The sequence below is a fragment of the Balearica regulorum genome, chromosome 10 (assembly GCF_011004875.1).
Source record: "Balearica regulorum gibbericeps isolate bBalReg1 chromosome 10, bBalReg1.pri, whole genome shotgun sequence".
NCBI classification, from domain to species: Eukaryota; Metazoa; Chordata; class Aves; order Gruiformes; family Gruidae; genus Balearica; species Balearica regulorum.
In genome coordinates, this window is record NC_046193.1 from 107,118 (window position 1) to 123,039 (window position 15,922).

Below are 15,922 nucleotides of genomic sequence, written 5' to 3' on the forward strand. Positions count from 1 at the left end.
AGCAAAAATATGCTCGTAGAACACTTATCTTCTATACACACTTGCATGGTGTAGAGTAAACCACCTTCCCCATTCTAAATAGTGTCTAATCTGTAATGTTGCATATATAGGCGAACAGTTTAGAGAAGGGAAAGTGCTGCAAGATTTATTCCCTTTCATAATAGGAATCTTGGAAAAGAAAGCAAGAAAAAAACCTGCTTAACCTCTAGAGGAGTTCTTTCCAAGCAGAAAGGACAGTAGCAGAGGAGGATTGGCAGCTTTTGGAAAGCAGAAGTGTGAACGGGAGAAGAGGTCAGAGATGTGAATGGTATTGTAACGGTGTCAAATGTAGAAGGCAGGGAAAAGACATGTTTTTCATGGAGAATATGACTTGAAGCAAAGGGAAGAAAGATGACTTTAGTGGTAATATTTGGATTAATTGGGGTGAAGGAGACTGAAAAGCTCTGAAAGTTGATTGGTTGCTGTGGAGCAAAGGAGCTTGGACTTTTGGCAGTGTAAGAGTTTTGGTTGCTCTGAAGAAAAAAAAAGGCTTTTCTAGAAACCTTGCCTCTAGGAGGGAGGTACAGAGTTGGAAAATGGAGGGTTGGGGTAGGATGTTGACAAGGAGCAAGGAGCAAGCTCTTTTGTTTAAGAATCTAAACCAAAAAAGTCATCTCTTCATTGCAGATTATGGTGAGCTTTGGTAGAAAGCCTCTGTAGTGGGGCTTTGTGGGTGGCTTTATGCTTTAGCCTTGTGTACGGAATGAAGCTGCCTGCCAGTGTAATCCAGGGGGAGCCGGAGCTGGAGAGGTGGATGCAGAGGCAGGTGGACCAATTAGACAGTCAAGTTGCTGGGGAAAAAAAAATACAGGAAAGCAGAATTATGTGAGAAAGCTGAGTGCTTTGCATAAAACTTTTATAAGACCAGATTGTAGGCTGGTGAGTTGTGAGGAAAAGGATATTTTGGGTTTAAAAAAAAAAAAAAAAAGGCAAGCTCTGCCTGATGATTTGCAAATGTGACCTTCTGAGGGTCGCTCTGGGTGGTGGTGTGATTGTCCGGTCTGCAGGAGTGGCTGCAGGGTTGATACCGCACCTCACTTACTGCCATTCCCGTGTTTTATGGGGAAGGCTGCAGGAGGAAGGTGCATTTGCACGTTGTCTTTTTCGTCCTGAAAGCCTGTAGAAATGGATGTGTTCATCAGCACTGAATTTGGGAGCAAGGCAGCAGCGTGACACGGCTTTCAGTGTAACACTGAGGATAAAGATGGTTCTTTCCCATTTCTCCCTGTTCAGGGATCCCATGGCAACCCTTAACTTACAGTGGAAAAGCCTCTGAGCACAAAGTCTTTCGCAGAGCTGATTACGTGTGGATTTTTAGGTCCCTTCTGGGCCCAGGTGTAATGCTCAAATAATACCCCACTGCAGCCTATAGAAGATAATCTTTGATTCATTGCTGGTGTTTTGAACCGTGCATACAGAAGCACATTTAAATAATGCTAAAATACACTGAAAGAGAGTTACCTCTGAAGTGAGCAGTGTGGCTGGAAATAAGCTGCTGAACACGCTCCAAATGTAAAAGTGGCTGTTTGCAGATTGGTAAAGCTCCATTTTTAAAGCAAAGCAGTTGACGAGCCTGTCTTGAAGGTACTGAGCCCACCAAATTCATGTGCAGGACTGGATTTCTTGTCCTCTAATGTACTGAAAGAATTAGAAGGGTCACAGTGTGAGTAGTATCATTTTATTTTAGAAAAAAAACCACCTGTCTCTTCTCCAGTGCAGGAAGTTCAAAGGTGACAATAACAGTATGAGAGCGGCACGCTGCTGGCTCAGCATGCTGCAGATGGCTGCAGATGGCAGCTGGTTTCTTCCCACCTTTTTACTGTCATTGAAGCTGATTTTTAAACTGTTTCCTTTTTTTTTTTTTCCCTAAAAAAAGGATGATGAGATCTGCGTATTTTTAGAGAAAGGAAGTACTGCATAGTGTTTGTATTCATTTGAAACATAATAAAAATCCATTCCAAAGAAGATGAATTGTCGTGGAAATTCAGTTGATGTGCTTTGCACGTATTCAAGGAGGCATCTGCTTGTGATTTCTCTATTGTCATTGTGCACTGATTATATTCAGAGGGAAGATGTTAACAACAGTGTTTCCCTTGCTATAATGGCTGCTGCCTAGAGACTCAGTGTCCAAAAATGAATTAATACTGAAAATGGAGGCATTGAAAGTCACCATTTAAACTCGGTGTATTTTCAGGTTTCAGATTTTAAAGAAATAGTAAAACAAATTCTTCTGACACTATAAAACTCTAAATAATGATTCTCAAAGTTTCAGTTAGCAGTTAAGATTCCACGATGCGCTATTGTTTGGGAATTAACCCGGTAGCATGCTTGCTGGGGGGATCTTTTCATTGTTCTGTTACAATGAAATTGCTGGGTGCCTGTCGGTCGGTGCGGCAGAAATAGCAGGATGAGGCTTTCTCCTTAGGGCTCCTCACAACCTTCATCAGCACCTTCAGTCTGCCCAGGGTTTCTGACCACCAGGAGCAGTGGAGGGACACAGTCTCTCATACGCAGCTGTAATCTTATAGCAGATGTAAAATCTATATGCACAATTGAAAGAGTAGCTGGAAATGCTCTAATCCGTGAAACGGTCACTTGGAGTTACTTTGCAAATTGTTAAAAGAGATTTGTTCTTCGCTCCCTCCCCCCTGCCATGCTGAGGGAAAACTTCCGCTTTGCCTGTAGTGTGATTTTTCAGATGCAGAAGCAGGGAGATTGTTTTGTGCTTGGCACTGCTGCCATTAAAGTAGGTGGCCCTTGGCAATCTATCCAAGCCAAGATTTGTTTGGGTCAGGTTGGTTGTTTTTTTTTTTCTTTAGGAAAGAATGTGTACTACAGTATGCCTCAAAGCAGTACTGTAATCTGCTTGCAAAAAAATTTCCTTTGTTCCACCTAGTAGTTCTGCACTGATAAACTGACTCTGAACTGCACCCTGAGATTTATTATAAAACGTGGCTTGTGATAAAACATTGCTTGGGCAGAAGCACAAAGAGCCAGCAAGGAGATGTGCCTGTGGGATCAGAAATAACGTTGCTGTGCTGTTGCTGCTCTTGCAACTGTATTAAAGTCTGGGTTTTTTTGTTTTTGTTTACCCTAGGTTTTGGGTTTCGAGTTTAGTTTTGATGTACTTTACTGATATTCTTCTTTTTTTTTTAGGTGAATTAAGTTTGGGGTGGTAGTATATAAAGTCTCCTTCCCCTGCTCCCCATAAATGCCCACTGGATCATCTGCAGGTGAAGGAGGGGATCCAAATTTAAGTGACATTGATTAGTATTCTCTCCCTTTATTTCATTAGTGAGTGTAGCTAACTCATTAACCCCTGCTACTTTTTAGCATTTGATTGCCCAAAGGGAGGTATCTGCTGCTCTAGAAGTTGAGCAGATGAGAGAAACCCAGGGCAGTTGGTGTTTCACTGAACCAGAGCTACCTGTGCGCTGTGTGCCGGGTTGGCGCTGGCCTGAGCTGTTCCTGGTGTAGCCAGGACTGAAGGGGAAATATCGAACAGAGTAACCAGGTATTGAGTAATCGCACGCAATGAAACCCAAGCTGCTTCTCCGTGGGGTAGCTTAAGTCTGGAAGCTGGAGAGGTATCCTCGTTTTTTCTTATCTGGGTTATCCTGACCCTCTGTTGCTGCAGAGATTGAAAAGATGAATGATTTCAACCTGATAACTGTTTTGGATCTGGTTTTTGAGAGTAGCTAAGGAAGTTCGTGGTGTTACAGTTGTGTGCCCAATGTGAAAATAGCAGCTGTAGGAGCGATATGTGTTGGGACAACTCACTAACTGTTACTAACTGTAACAACTAACAATACAGACGGTCGTGTCAGCACAGGCACTGACAACTGCTTCCAAGAATGGGGTGCTGCCACTTCCACTGTCATGGTATTTTGCCCTAAAATGCAGAATCTAGGATGGAAACTTGCCCTTTTCGTGTCTTAATGATGGCAGTGTAGGTTCTGGTGATTATTCTAACATAGCTGTTTAATCTTCACAATGTCTCAGTCATTTGAGATCAGAGGAACTCTGACAAAAGCTCTTGTGGGAGGAGAAACTAGCATGGGGTCAATGGACATAGCTTTTTTCATGACAAAGGGACTCTTCTGGTTTGCTGCTGCCAGTGCTGCCTACATACAAATTTGTATACAGTATAACTTTAGTGTGATATATCACAGTAGTTCTTAGGAGAAAATAATCCTTTTTTATGGAAAGAGAGCAGTGTGCTACTCTTTTCTATGGCCAAAGATTGATTTTATTTTTTTTTTTCTTCCTTTATGGAAATATAGGTCAGTGGCCTTATAACAGGCACAGAGTGTGCACTTTGTGTGCGAGCGGTTGTGAACAAAACAATGTCTTGCTAATTACTGGTATACAACTTCACTGTACCGTATTCTGTGCGCAGAACTTGGCTGCTCTGTCCGAAGAGTGTCCTGCAAGGAAGAGGCTGCTGTGGTGTAAATACCTTCGGAACAGCTGACCCAGTGGTGGTGTTGGTTTTTCGAAGCTGCTTGTAGCTGTAAGATAACAGACAAGAGACAAAGGAAATCTCTGGAAACAGCATTTAGCCGTTGTTCGACGAAGATCCAATTGCTGTGTCCCCACATCTGTTTATTTCTGTAGAATACAAGCAAGATGTAACTCACTGTCTGAAGTACAACTGTGAAAAGGGAAGGAGATTTCATCATTTAGTCATAATATATGTGAAGTAATTGTATTAAGTCATCAGAAAGTTATTAAAGTCTGTTCTGCTAAGTGGTAAACAAGGCTGCTGAAAGCAAATCTGAGCTGCTTGGGTTCCACTCCTGTTGTAACCTACAGTTTGTTGGAAAAAGAGACCTGCAGGCTGTGGTACACAGCAGCTCGGTTATGCCCACACTGATTTTCTTCTACTTTGTTGTTGCTTTTCATCCCTCTGCACTTGATCCTTTTCTCTCATCGGTGGTTAAGTTTAATGCAAGATACACACAACAACTTCATTTAAAAAAATTGCACTAGAGACACTTGCAATTTGTGCAGTACATGTGCAAGTCGGTGGGTTGTGTGTGAAGTGTTACTGGAAAGTGTTGCTGGTAGATTAGAAAACAACAACTTTGAATTGGGAATGCTGAGTGGTCCCGGCTTGACAGCATGAACCTTGCTAGAGCCCAACTACGCCGGTGTTAGGAGCTGTTCCTGCAGCCAGACAGAGGAAGACGCTGCCTGAAGTTGGCTGTTTGTGTGAGCGAAGGCTGTGCCATTAGCAGACCTTGCTCAGGAAGAAGAAGAGATAAGATTTTTTATTTATTTATTTTAAATCCAGAATCACAGTACAGAGCTTACTGCATCCATGAGCTGCGTGGTTTCCTACAGCTGCCGAGTACTCGGATGTTTCTGATGGCCCCAGCAGCAGAGGAAGACTGCTGCTCCGAACTCACGGGCAGACCTGGTGGGTGCTTCTCCGAGTTGGGCGCGGAATGGGTGTCACTCCGTGGCTTGTACCGTGTCCCTCTGGTCCCCTGGAGCTGGCAGACATCTGCTTTACCTCTGCTGTACTCCAGGAGGAGTACTGTGCCTGTAAAGGGAAATTCTCTCTATATTTTTTTTAATCCAGCCTCTGTAAGCTCCCATATAATATTGTTAAATATTACAGCATTTTCCTTTATTCCGTGGCCTTTTCTATAAAGTACCACCATTTCCATAATCTAAATGTAAGCAAAATCTTTCATATACCGCTGGTACTTATAAAGTGGTATAATAGGTATCATTAATTTAGATAGGTAACTCCTTTGGGAGTTCATTAAAATTGTTTGAAGTAGTGATGGAGCTCTAAGCCAGTGGTTTTGAGATGATTGTATCTCGGTAGGATTGGGTGGTGTAAACTAAGCGTTTTCCACATCCAGGAGGTGTGGCACTTTGTGAAAGTAGGCCACTAATGCTGGGAGTATGAATTTAGCCAAAGCTTTCATCTCATGTTTTACATATAAATTAGTTACGGCCAAATTAAATCAGTAGGAGACTTCTAATCTTTGATAGCTGTACCAACTTTGACATTTTGTCAATATTATTTTAATTGTAAATTCTTTTAAGTCTGATATATTTGTGGTATCTAATGCTGAAGTCCCATAAACTTGCTCCTGGGCCGCTGCCACAGTATGGTAGTATTAAGTCTGCCCAAGAAAGTCTCACTGCTGGAAACGTTTGACAGAAACTTTAAAATAGACCTTTAATATTAGAGTAAGAAGTATGAGTAAGAAAATAAATGAGCCTCCAACAGACCTTGTAACAGAGGAGGGCAGGCTTTAATTAACAGGAGAAACTTGTACTTAAGATTATTGAAAATATGTGGTTTGTGGACATTTCTGATGAGGCAAACTTAACACGGATTTGTGAAGGGACATAACAGCAGAGTAAAACTGCAGTTCTGGACTGTAGGCATGAAGCATAGAGCACCACGTGGAGTAGTTCTTCTCTAACATCATTGAAGTGGGAGGTTTTGAGTCAGTAATTATCAGTGATTAACAGAAGGATGTTAAAGTCAAAAACCAAGAGTAACAACAAAAATACTTTACTAGGGAGAAAAGTATGTAGAAGTTATAAGTAGGCTAGACAAAGTGGTTTATGGAAATACTGAACCATTAGACTCGTTTTCGCCTGGTTAGGGACAAGCGAGACTATTCAGGACTGCCATGATGGCAAGGAAAGCTCCGATGGCATTAGAAGGGATTCCCGAAGGGATTCCCGGCTGCTTCCCTACCAGGCTCGTCGGCCCGTCGCTGCTTCTGTCCCCAGGCCGTTTGTGCCCGGGAGCGTTGGCAGCGACTGCTCTGCAAGGCTTTCCCGCTCAGCAGGGCCAGGGCACGGGGCAGCGGGCGTGGAGTTGGGTCAGCTCCCTGGGAGAGCCACAGCATGTAGGTCCAGCAGACGGTGAATTGTTACCTCTCCAAAAAACATCTGTTGTGGGTATGTTGTGAGCCGTATTCTAGCACCATGGTTGCTTTTGAGAGGAGAAGTGTCTTCCTGAAACCAGAGATGGAGGCCAATTTCTAGGTAGGGAAATTGGTCTGTTTGGAGTTTGCTACCAAATTATCGCAGTGGATTGTATGTGTTTGACTCTCCTAAGAGACCCAGTGCATCAGAGGAGTCCAGATTACATGCTTCAGTAGGGAAACGAAACCCTGAGAGCTTTCAAGGATTGGAAATCAATTTCAGCAAATTACTGTTTCAAAGTTTGCTTTGTGATCTCTTGTTCTCTAACTCCTTAGAGCCACCACAGCTTCTGCAGGCAGAGCAATATCTCATTTGTAGGTTTTATTGCTGTTTTCTGTTAAAGAGTGCAGATATAGGGGATGACTGGTTTTGTTTCTTAGCTTTTAATAAGCAGTCTTAATATGAAATATAAAAAACTGTGTGTGATGTTACAGTATACTTTTTAAAAAAATTAAATGTGACTTAGATTGAAATACATCTTTGGTAATACTTTATTCCCCTAAGTGTGGGCTGTAGATGAAACTGCAGAAGAGGCAGCAGAGGCTCTTTATGCTTTTAGGTAAGTCTGGCTGGTTTATTGTTCATTTTGTTTTCCTGGAAGGGTGCTTCACCTTTCCAGTCCCTTGCTAGTTTGCATCTGTAGGGAGAATTACTGCAGTTGGAGCTTGAGTTCAGATATTCCTAGAGGTATATCTGAGTTCAGCTGTTCCCCAGGGGATGACATCCCTGTGCCCTCGCAAACCTGGGGGAATGACAGGCAAGCTGTTGAACGCAGAGAGCTGTTGTCTCAGTGACTGAGCTCTTTTCTTCCTTTCCCTTTCAGCTTGGGGGAGGGTTGTTGAAACAGCCTCACGCTTGTTTCATTAGCATCTGAAAATACTAACACAGCCACAGCAGACCCTTCAGAACCCGCTAGCCGACGCGGCAGGCATGCAGCTTTTGCTGGGTGCATTGGTGAGCGTCACCCATCTCTGCGGGCAGTTGCATGGGGACACTTTGGGTGGCAGCAACCCTCCCAAGAGCTGGGCTGGGCTCCGCCAGCTTTTCTGGGGGTGAAAGAGGACAGCTACCTAACAGTTTATTGGCAGGCCTTGGAAGGGTTAAATGTTTTCTTTGTGGCGGTGAAGGACATGGAAGGCTGCCAAGCATTTAGATTTGAGATTTGAAAAGCAGCTGGAGTTTAACTGCTCTTAGCAAGCGATTCAGTGCAGGAAGGGGGAGGCTGCAGTAACGTTGCACAGTGCCATTCATAACACTGGCGTTAAGTTTGGGTCGGCGTTTTCCATCCAGACTCCCACGCTCAGCTGGAGCCGAGGTGCAGAGCCCAGGCCCTCCCGGCGCTGCAGCGGGACAAGCCCCTGTCTCCGAAGAAGTGTGTCTGGGAACACGCAGAGGGAGCGGGGTCGCCTCTTCTGCTCCTGGAGCTCAGGAGTGGCTCAGTTTTGTAAGTGGTGAGATCGCTGTTTGGAAACAAGACCATTAACAGTAACTGACTTATTCCGGTTTTAAAATGGGTTATTTTGGATGGATTTTCAAAGTTGTCTTTTAAAAGTTGAGACTTATCAGTGCCCCTAGCTTTTGATCACAAGGCTCGTTCCAGTCCTCCCAGCTTCTCCTGCACCATTGATCCATTTGTTTCTGCGAAGACATCGTGCTGCTGCCGCTGCCTCCGTGGGCTTGCACCAGTGCCAGACAGTGCCTTGTGTCTAGCGCCCAGGGAACTACTGGGCAAAGACCACCGATTTGGGGGGCAGCCCCTGTGGGTCAGGGGAGGTGTATTTATCCTCACCTGCGTTGTAAGCTTGCAGTTGGAGAGCAGTACTAGAGCGGGGCTGGATTCTTATACAAGGGACTGAAGGCAGAGTAAGTGGTGTTTTGCCCATCCCAGCCCCGTGTGTGCAGGTGTTCACCCCCCTCCTGACAAAGAAGGGGTTTGGGGGATGTGCTTTGGATTTGGCTCTGAATTGGATCAAATGGCTGAACAGATAGTTAGCAAATAACACATTAAGTAATAGGACATACGTATTGTAGCAAAACTTAATGCTGATTAAGTAGTTATAAGAGATTTAAATGCCTCCAGGATGCACTGTAGTAACTGAGTTTCAGCTCAGGTCTCTCTAATATTGTGCAACAAAGAAATCCATGACAGTGCATTTCTTTGTTCTCCAGTGTTGCAATGAACCCATCCTTAATGTCACAGCTTCACAAAGTATTTTATATAATGGCTTGCAAAAAACCCCCAAATCAATAAATCTTGAGCTGAGTACATTAGCAGGGTGGTGCCCCAGCATTAATCACAGACATATGCATCCATAGTAAGATGCTTTGTCATGGGGTGAGTGTTTGGACAATGAGAGGACAGGTGAAAAAAAAGCACCAAAAAACCCCACACAAAACCAAAACCCAGGTAATTGCGCACATTTGCTACCAAGGTTTCAGTGTAGGTGCATATCTTCCATTAACGCTTGAGAGCTATTGGGAGTGTTATGTATAAGTCATGATAAATAGTTAGAATGTTCTTCACCCCTTTTCCTGCAGGAGAATAAACGTGCCGTGAATTGCACATGTACCACCTTCTTCCCTGCCATCTCTGATTTTTGTTCCCTACAGGATATTTGTCATGGAGTTCAACCTGACTGTGCTTGGGACCACTGGGCATGTCTCGGGTGAATTAGAGCTCTTCAGATCTTGTCTCCTAGTCAAAAAAAAAAAAAAAAAAAGTAAGACTCGAACTTCTGCTAGGAAAGAGAAATCAGGTTTGGTTCACTCAGTGGCTCCAAATCATATGGGTATACACCTGTCCCAGGTGACGGAAAACCTTGAAAGGGGTGAGATGAGGAACTTTCTGTTAGTGTTAGTTGCAGAACAACCCCAGGTGCTCACACTGGTGTTCCCAGTGCTGTATTTGGGAGGCTTGTATCTGTGCTAGCAGGGCAGAGCTGCTTGCAGCAGCATCTGAGCATTGTTCAGACCCCTGAGAGAGCACTGGAACAAGTGCTGCACTGGTGGGCTTGGAGCTTCTCGCCTGCTTTTGACTGCAGTTGCCACTGCTAGATTTTGGGGGGGATTTTTTGTTGTTTGTTTGGTTTTTCCCATTCCCAGAGTGAAATAATATTTCAGAGAGGCACCTGGGAAGGGAGACTTTGACCGAGATAGGAGTCATCTGTCTTTTGGGGGTTTTTTGGCTCAGTAATTTTTTTTTTTTTTCCCCTGTATGAAATGCAATTAAAGCTTGACTCTGCTTTTGAAACACACAAACAAAACACTATTTCTTCTGCTTCTAAGTGACCAGTGTTCTGCCTTCCTCTTTCCTTCCCTGTTTGTATCTATCTCTGTCTGCAGTCACACCAAGGCTTAGAAAGTCAAGCAGCTTTTCAGTAGATAGACCATGTCCTGATCTGACTTCCAACGACAGAGTGGAGAAGAGTCCAAACTACAGTTTAGCATAATATCTACTTTATTGTTCTCCAGTGGGCTTGTGTGAACAAGACACCAAAACCACTCGCTATGAATTCTGGAAAATACAGTCCGACTGATGTAGGCAGTGACTTTCTCTACTGCTTGCGCAGTCTGTCTTTTGCAATATGTGTTTGAATGTGTTTGTGTTGTAAAACACTGCTGAGAGCCCACTGATTTTTCTGTCACTTGTAAGAACTATTTTCTTAGTAATTTCACGTGCAGTGTTTGGAGAAGAGGGAGGACACAGATGCTAGATAAAATTAGAAAAAACCCCAAAGATTTGTATCCAAAGGATGGTCCATTTCTGTTGTGTAGGGCTGGAAAGGGATGTCTGTGGCTCATAAACTGAGTCAAAGTATAAAAGCTTTGATAGCCACATTTGAGTAACTCTGTGACTGTCATATGTCAGTGAGAATAGCTGAAGGCTGAACAAATGTCTGAAATGCAAGGTTGGGGTGGTAGTTGTTACATGTTTTTATGTATATAGAAAACAGCTATAGGTGTAGTTGTGTCTGGCTGTCGGGCTCCACCAGACTTTTCATTTCCCGGCATTCAATGCGTGGGATATGTGTGTCTGTTGTGGTATAGCCTGAATTTTATACAGGGGTTGTATGGGAAATAAAACTGCTTCTTGTTCCAACTTGAGGTTGCCTGAGCCATGGTACCTACAGGTGTTTTATAAATCTTTCCTCGTACAAAGGAGCACCTTATGCTGCAGCAGTACATGTGCACATGTGATAACATAGGTGCAGGTGGGACTGGAGGCAGTTTCTCCTGTGAATGAGGAAGCAGAGCCAGGCTACATTTCTCCTTTGCATAAATAAATGAATAATGTTTTTGTACTATTCTATGGTTCTTCTACCGTAAGAACAGAGTGTGCAAAACTTTAAAACTGAGAAGATCATGTAGCTCCAGCATCTGAAGAAGACAAGACAAAGAAGGGCATCACCAGAAGGTGCTGCTGGTCTGCCTCTGCAGCCCCAAAGTGTTTGCCCATTGCCAGGGGCTACCAACAGCCTTGTGACATGGGTGATCTTTATTGCAGTAGTGAAAGTACAGGTTTCCGAACCTCCTGTTCGTATATAATGAACAGTTGGATCTAATGGAACTTTTCATCTTTTTTTCCCCTGCCAACCATTAGTGTTTTGTTCTATATCTGTAATACCAAAAAAATTATTTAAGAGCCTGTAACTTGAGAACTAGGGGAAGATTATTTTGGGTTTCTTATGCAACCTTAACTTGGCTCTGTTCTAGGAGTATTTTATATCCCAGCCCTTAATTACACAGTTATGTCATACTTTGCCTCAGGACCCCAGTCCTCACATGTGCAAAGGAAACACAATTAAAATCAGATGGGCAGCTGTGAATTGTGGACACAACTTGCTGGTCTTTGTAGCCTAAATAATGTAACTTGTTAATTGTGTTAATGTCTAGTGATTGCCTTGAATTTTTCTTTTTGTGCATAGAAAAGCTTTATGGTCCATATTGTGAGTTCTTAATTTGCCCGGCCGTACCTGGGGTAGGTGATGTAGCTTTGAGGTTGGAGTGACAGCTGTGAGTATGAAGGCAGCGTTCAGAACAACAAAGTGCTGAAGAAGGCACTAAGTTACTTAAGCATCTCAGGACTGATCTTCCCAATTCTTATGCTGGTATTTAATAAAATGTCTAAGAGATGATATTTTATGTAATATTTTGGTGGACTTGGTAGTGTTAGGTTAACGGTTGGACTTTATGATTGTAAGGGTCTTTTCCAACCAAAATGATTCTATGATTCTATGGTTTTCTTCTCCCTCCAGAAACAGAATATATGCGAGCTGCTGTCCTTTCCACTGTATTTCTTCCAAAGAGTCTGCATTCTTTTTGTGGATTCTTCCCATGAAGAACACAAGAGGGAATGATCATACCTAGAAATACTTATTGCATGAAGCATTAAATCTGATCCTACAATTAGTAATAGATTTGGGCAAAGTAGGTTTTGACTCTGATGATAATGACATGTGAAATTAGGTGTGAGCATGTTTACTGCAGTGGGGAACTCAAACTGACCCGTGACCTCATGAGCTGGTGGAGTTCAAGGTAACAGAAACTGTGCTAGTGCTACAGCTTTGCTTGCAAGATCAGCCCCGGGCTGGGGACCTGGCGGCTGAGCTCCGGTCAGGCTGTGCAGTGCCCAAAACAAAGGAGGGAACCAGCTGCCTGGGATTTTTTTTTCTCCGATTTTTTAATTCTCAGAGTCAAATTATACATAACTTTATATGCTGAGATGTACTAGAAAAGTAGGTGCTGAGGAACAGGCTCTTTGGCAGCGATGAGGGGCAGTGGTTGTGTTTTTGACATGCAGGCAAGGGCGGATTCAAACTGGTCCTGAGGAAATCCCTGCTATTTCTAGCACTGGTGCTGCTCGGAGGGGCGCCTCGCAGAACTCTTTGAGGCAAAGCTGAAAGGATGAAAACACTGAAGACAAGCTCTCTAGCAGCAAGAGCAGAGTGCTCTACGGCCATTGAGGCGAAATCACTTTCATATCACAGTCTTTTCCTGGGCAGGGTGGATGAGCGGCTTCTGCGTAGCGAGAATATTCTCTAGGTTGAGAAGTTGAGGGGTTTTGTCAGGTAGATGAATGCTCAACGGGATTTGATGGCCATCAATTCTCCACACAGTGGTAATGATATTTTATAAGAGCTATGTGATTCGTGTTGGGTGGAGGTGGGACTGTTGGTATAGCTGAGAGCCTAGCCAGGCATGCCCTGGTGCTCCATCTCCCCTTCCCCCCTGTGCTCGGGGCTTGCTCAGGGAAGAAGCCACTAAGCCACTGAAGCAACAAGAGTCACAGAAACATTCAAACTCCTCATCCGTAGATCATCTTACTTTGTCTATGCACTCGAGGAGGTGTAAAACGCCACCTGAGAGAACGTGTGCAATGTACGTGTGTCTGTCTTCAAATACAGGAATACTGCTTTCTTTATGGGCAATAGAAAAATCTGATCAAGGAAGGATGCAGTAGCTTCTCTTGCCTGCAGAAAAAAGTCCTTCCATTTGCTCAGTTAGATGACGTAGCATGGCACCCAATTTGACCATGCAGCTTGCAAGCACACACATTTATTTGACGAGAAAATGCTAAGAGCAAACTGAATGTACAGCTTGTTAAAGAGCCAATAAATTTAGGTTATATCTTCCTTCCCTGGTCAGGAAACAAGGGAGCTATTTTTAAATCTGGCCTTCCTGTACACATTGAAATAGAAAGATTTTTCTCATGCTAGAGAGAGCACAAAAAAACTTTCACATTAAATAATGAGCTCTTACTGTTGCTCTGAATTAAACAGGCAGGATTGGACAGAAACCATTCTTTCTAGTTCAGCTAGACCAGCTCCAATGATTTCTCCAGGCATTGACCTCTGCAAAGATTAGATCATCCAGAGAGGAAGAGGAGTAAAGCAACCTGAATGGTGGGAGGAGAAGCTTGCCAGTGGCTTTGTGGGAGGTCTTCTGTTGCATTTCACTTACTGGGGAATGGGAAAAATTACAGATAAGATCTCCTAATTTGTATGAAACTCAGTTTAATGCAAGAGCCTTTTGCAATCCTAACTGTTAAACAGTTTGGATTATCTGGCTGGAGGCTCTTTCTGCCAAAGGCAGAGGTCTTCATCGCAGTTGTTAAGAGAGAAGAAGTTAAGATGTGAATTCATGTCAGCCTGTAGCCTTCAGCTACCGGCGTTGCATCCTTCCTTGTGGCCCTGGGTTTGTGCAAAGACAGAGCCAACACTTGCTCAGGCGTGGAATATGCGATGTAGCAACTTTTCATTTGCATTGTTGTACCGTAGTGTCTGTTTTCAGAAATTAATATTTATTTTAGCTTCTCAGTGTGCTGGGAAGTAGTGCCCTTCTTTTCATTGCTAAAAATAAGCAGACAAGTTTATATAGTGTAATCTCTACTTGACATATGAGGGAGCTATAATTTAAATTTATTGGTCTTAGCAGTTGCAGGCGATTCCGAGTTTGTGTTCAGAATGTGCCAGGTTTAAGTTCTGGCATATGCTCCTGCTGCAAATACTTCCTTTATCTCTTACCTTTTTGTAGGTGCCTGTTGATACCTGTTGTATTCCTTCTGCGTATTCCTGCTGCACACTCACAAGAGGACTGAGACCATATTTTAGTCATTGCTGACATTCTTGTTTCTAAGCAGCAGTGGAGAACGCTAAGGGAATCTGAGTTTGTATACCAGAGCACATCTTGGCTAGGCTGCTGGATAGATAAAAACAGAAATAAGATGCCATAACCGAACTACCTGAATTGATAGGCTGCCTCTTTCAGCTCAAAACAAACATGAGCTCATGATTTAGAACTGTTTGGAAAACCCTCCTGTCACTTCATAATTACAGCTGCTAAAATATCTGAATACTATTTTTTTAGGCAACCATATGGCATATTTGCCTTTCTCCAAAGATATTTCTGCTAATGTTTTAGAACATATTTTTCACTTTCTTTTAATTAAGTATCTAAAGGTGTGACTTGAAGAAAATAATGTTGGAAAATAATAGAGCTAAGCACAGTGAGCCATTCACATAGCTGGATATGTGCTAGCTCAATTTATTTAAGTGCCTGTGTATATTCACAAAAGATCTAAAGATCATAGTACTCCAATATATTGATTTTTACTTCTTATCTATCCTGAAAAAATAATGGTATTTTTTGTTATTTTTTTAAAGTCTCTCTTTAAGGTCTTGCATAAGTCTTGAGGCTGAGGGGAGGGAACATTTTCTAAGTCAAACCACAGTTGCTATTTCTTTCTACCGAGGATCTTGGACTTCATTTGAGCTTTAACTCAGTATCTCTCTCCAAAAGGATTCATTAGAACGTATTTCCAAATTATTGCACTGGGCATAAAGAAAAGGGCATAAAGGAAAGGTCTGTTGAAAAGCAGCAGCAAATACCATGTGCAAAAAGTCTTTCTCTTGTGAAAAGGCCCTTCTTGTTTAAGTGTTAACAGATTCAGGCATTGGCTTCTCATCTGGAAATCTCTTGTCTGTTGGTTACAGCCAGTGAGACAACATAGGTGTGAATGCTGCTTTCTGTGCTTGCTCGTTAACTTTTTTTGGAGTCAAGGGCAAGAATTTGTAAGAGAAGTGAGAAAACAAAATCTGTTGTGTGAATTACTTGGTTTTCTGTAACTTCATTTCGGGGCTGGGGGGGGGGAAGTTTCTGTTTGAATAGCATCTGACTGATTAGTGCACATAAGGAAAGATAACATTTTGAAATGTAACTGTAGCTGATCAAGTCACCATCCTTTTGGGGTGGGTTTGTTTTTCCAGGTCAATCAGAATGTGGAGATCCAGAGGGCCCGTCTGCGAGATGATATTAAGGAGTATAAATTCCGAGAAGCACGTTTGCTGCAAGACTACACTGAGCTCGAAGAGGAAAACATCTGTCTCCAGAAACAAGTGTCTGTCCTGAAGCAAAATCAGGC

At 43.0% G+C, this 15,922-nt stretch overlaps 1 protein-coding gene across 5 annotated transcripts in view; it reads left to right on the forward strand.

Moving 5' to 3' along the window:
* Positions 1-15,922, forward strand: part of BICD2 (BICD cargo adaptor 2) — a 95,077-nt gene that overhangs the window by 55,365 nt on the left and 23,790 nt on the right. For all 5 annotated transcript variants that reach the window (XM_075762608.1, XM_075762609.1, XM_075762611.1 and 2 more), the window contains exon 3: positions 15,768-15,920. In XM_075762608.1, coding sequence (XP_075618723.1) covers positions 15,768-15,920 — 153 coding nt within the window. The remainder of the gene's footprint in view (positions 1-15,767; positions 15,921-15,922) is intronic.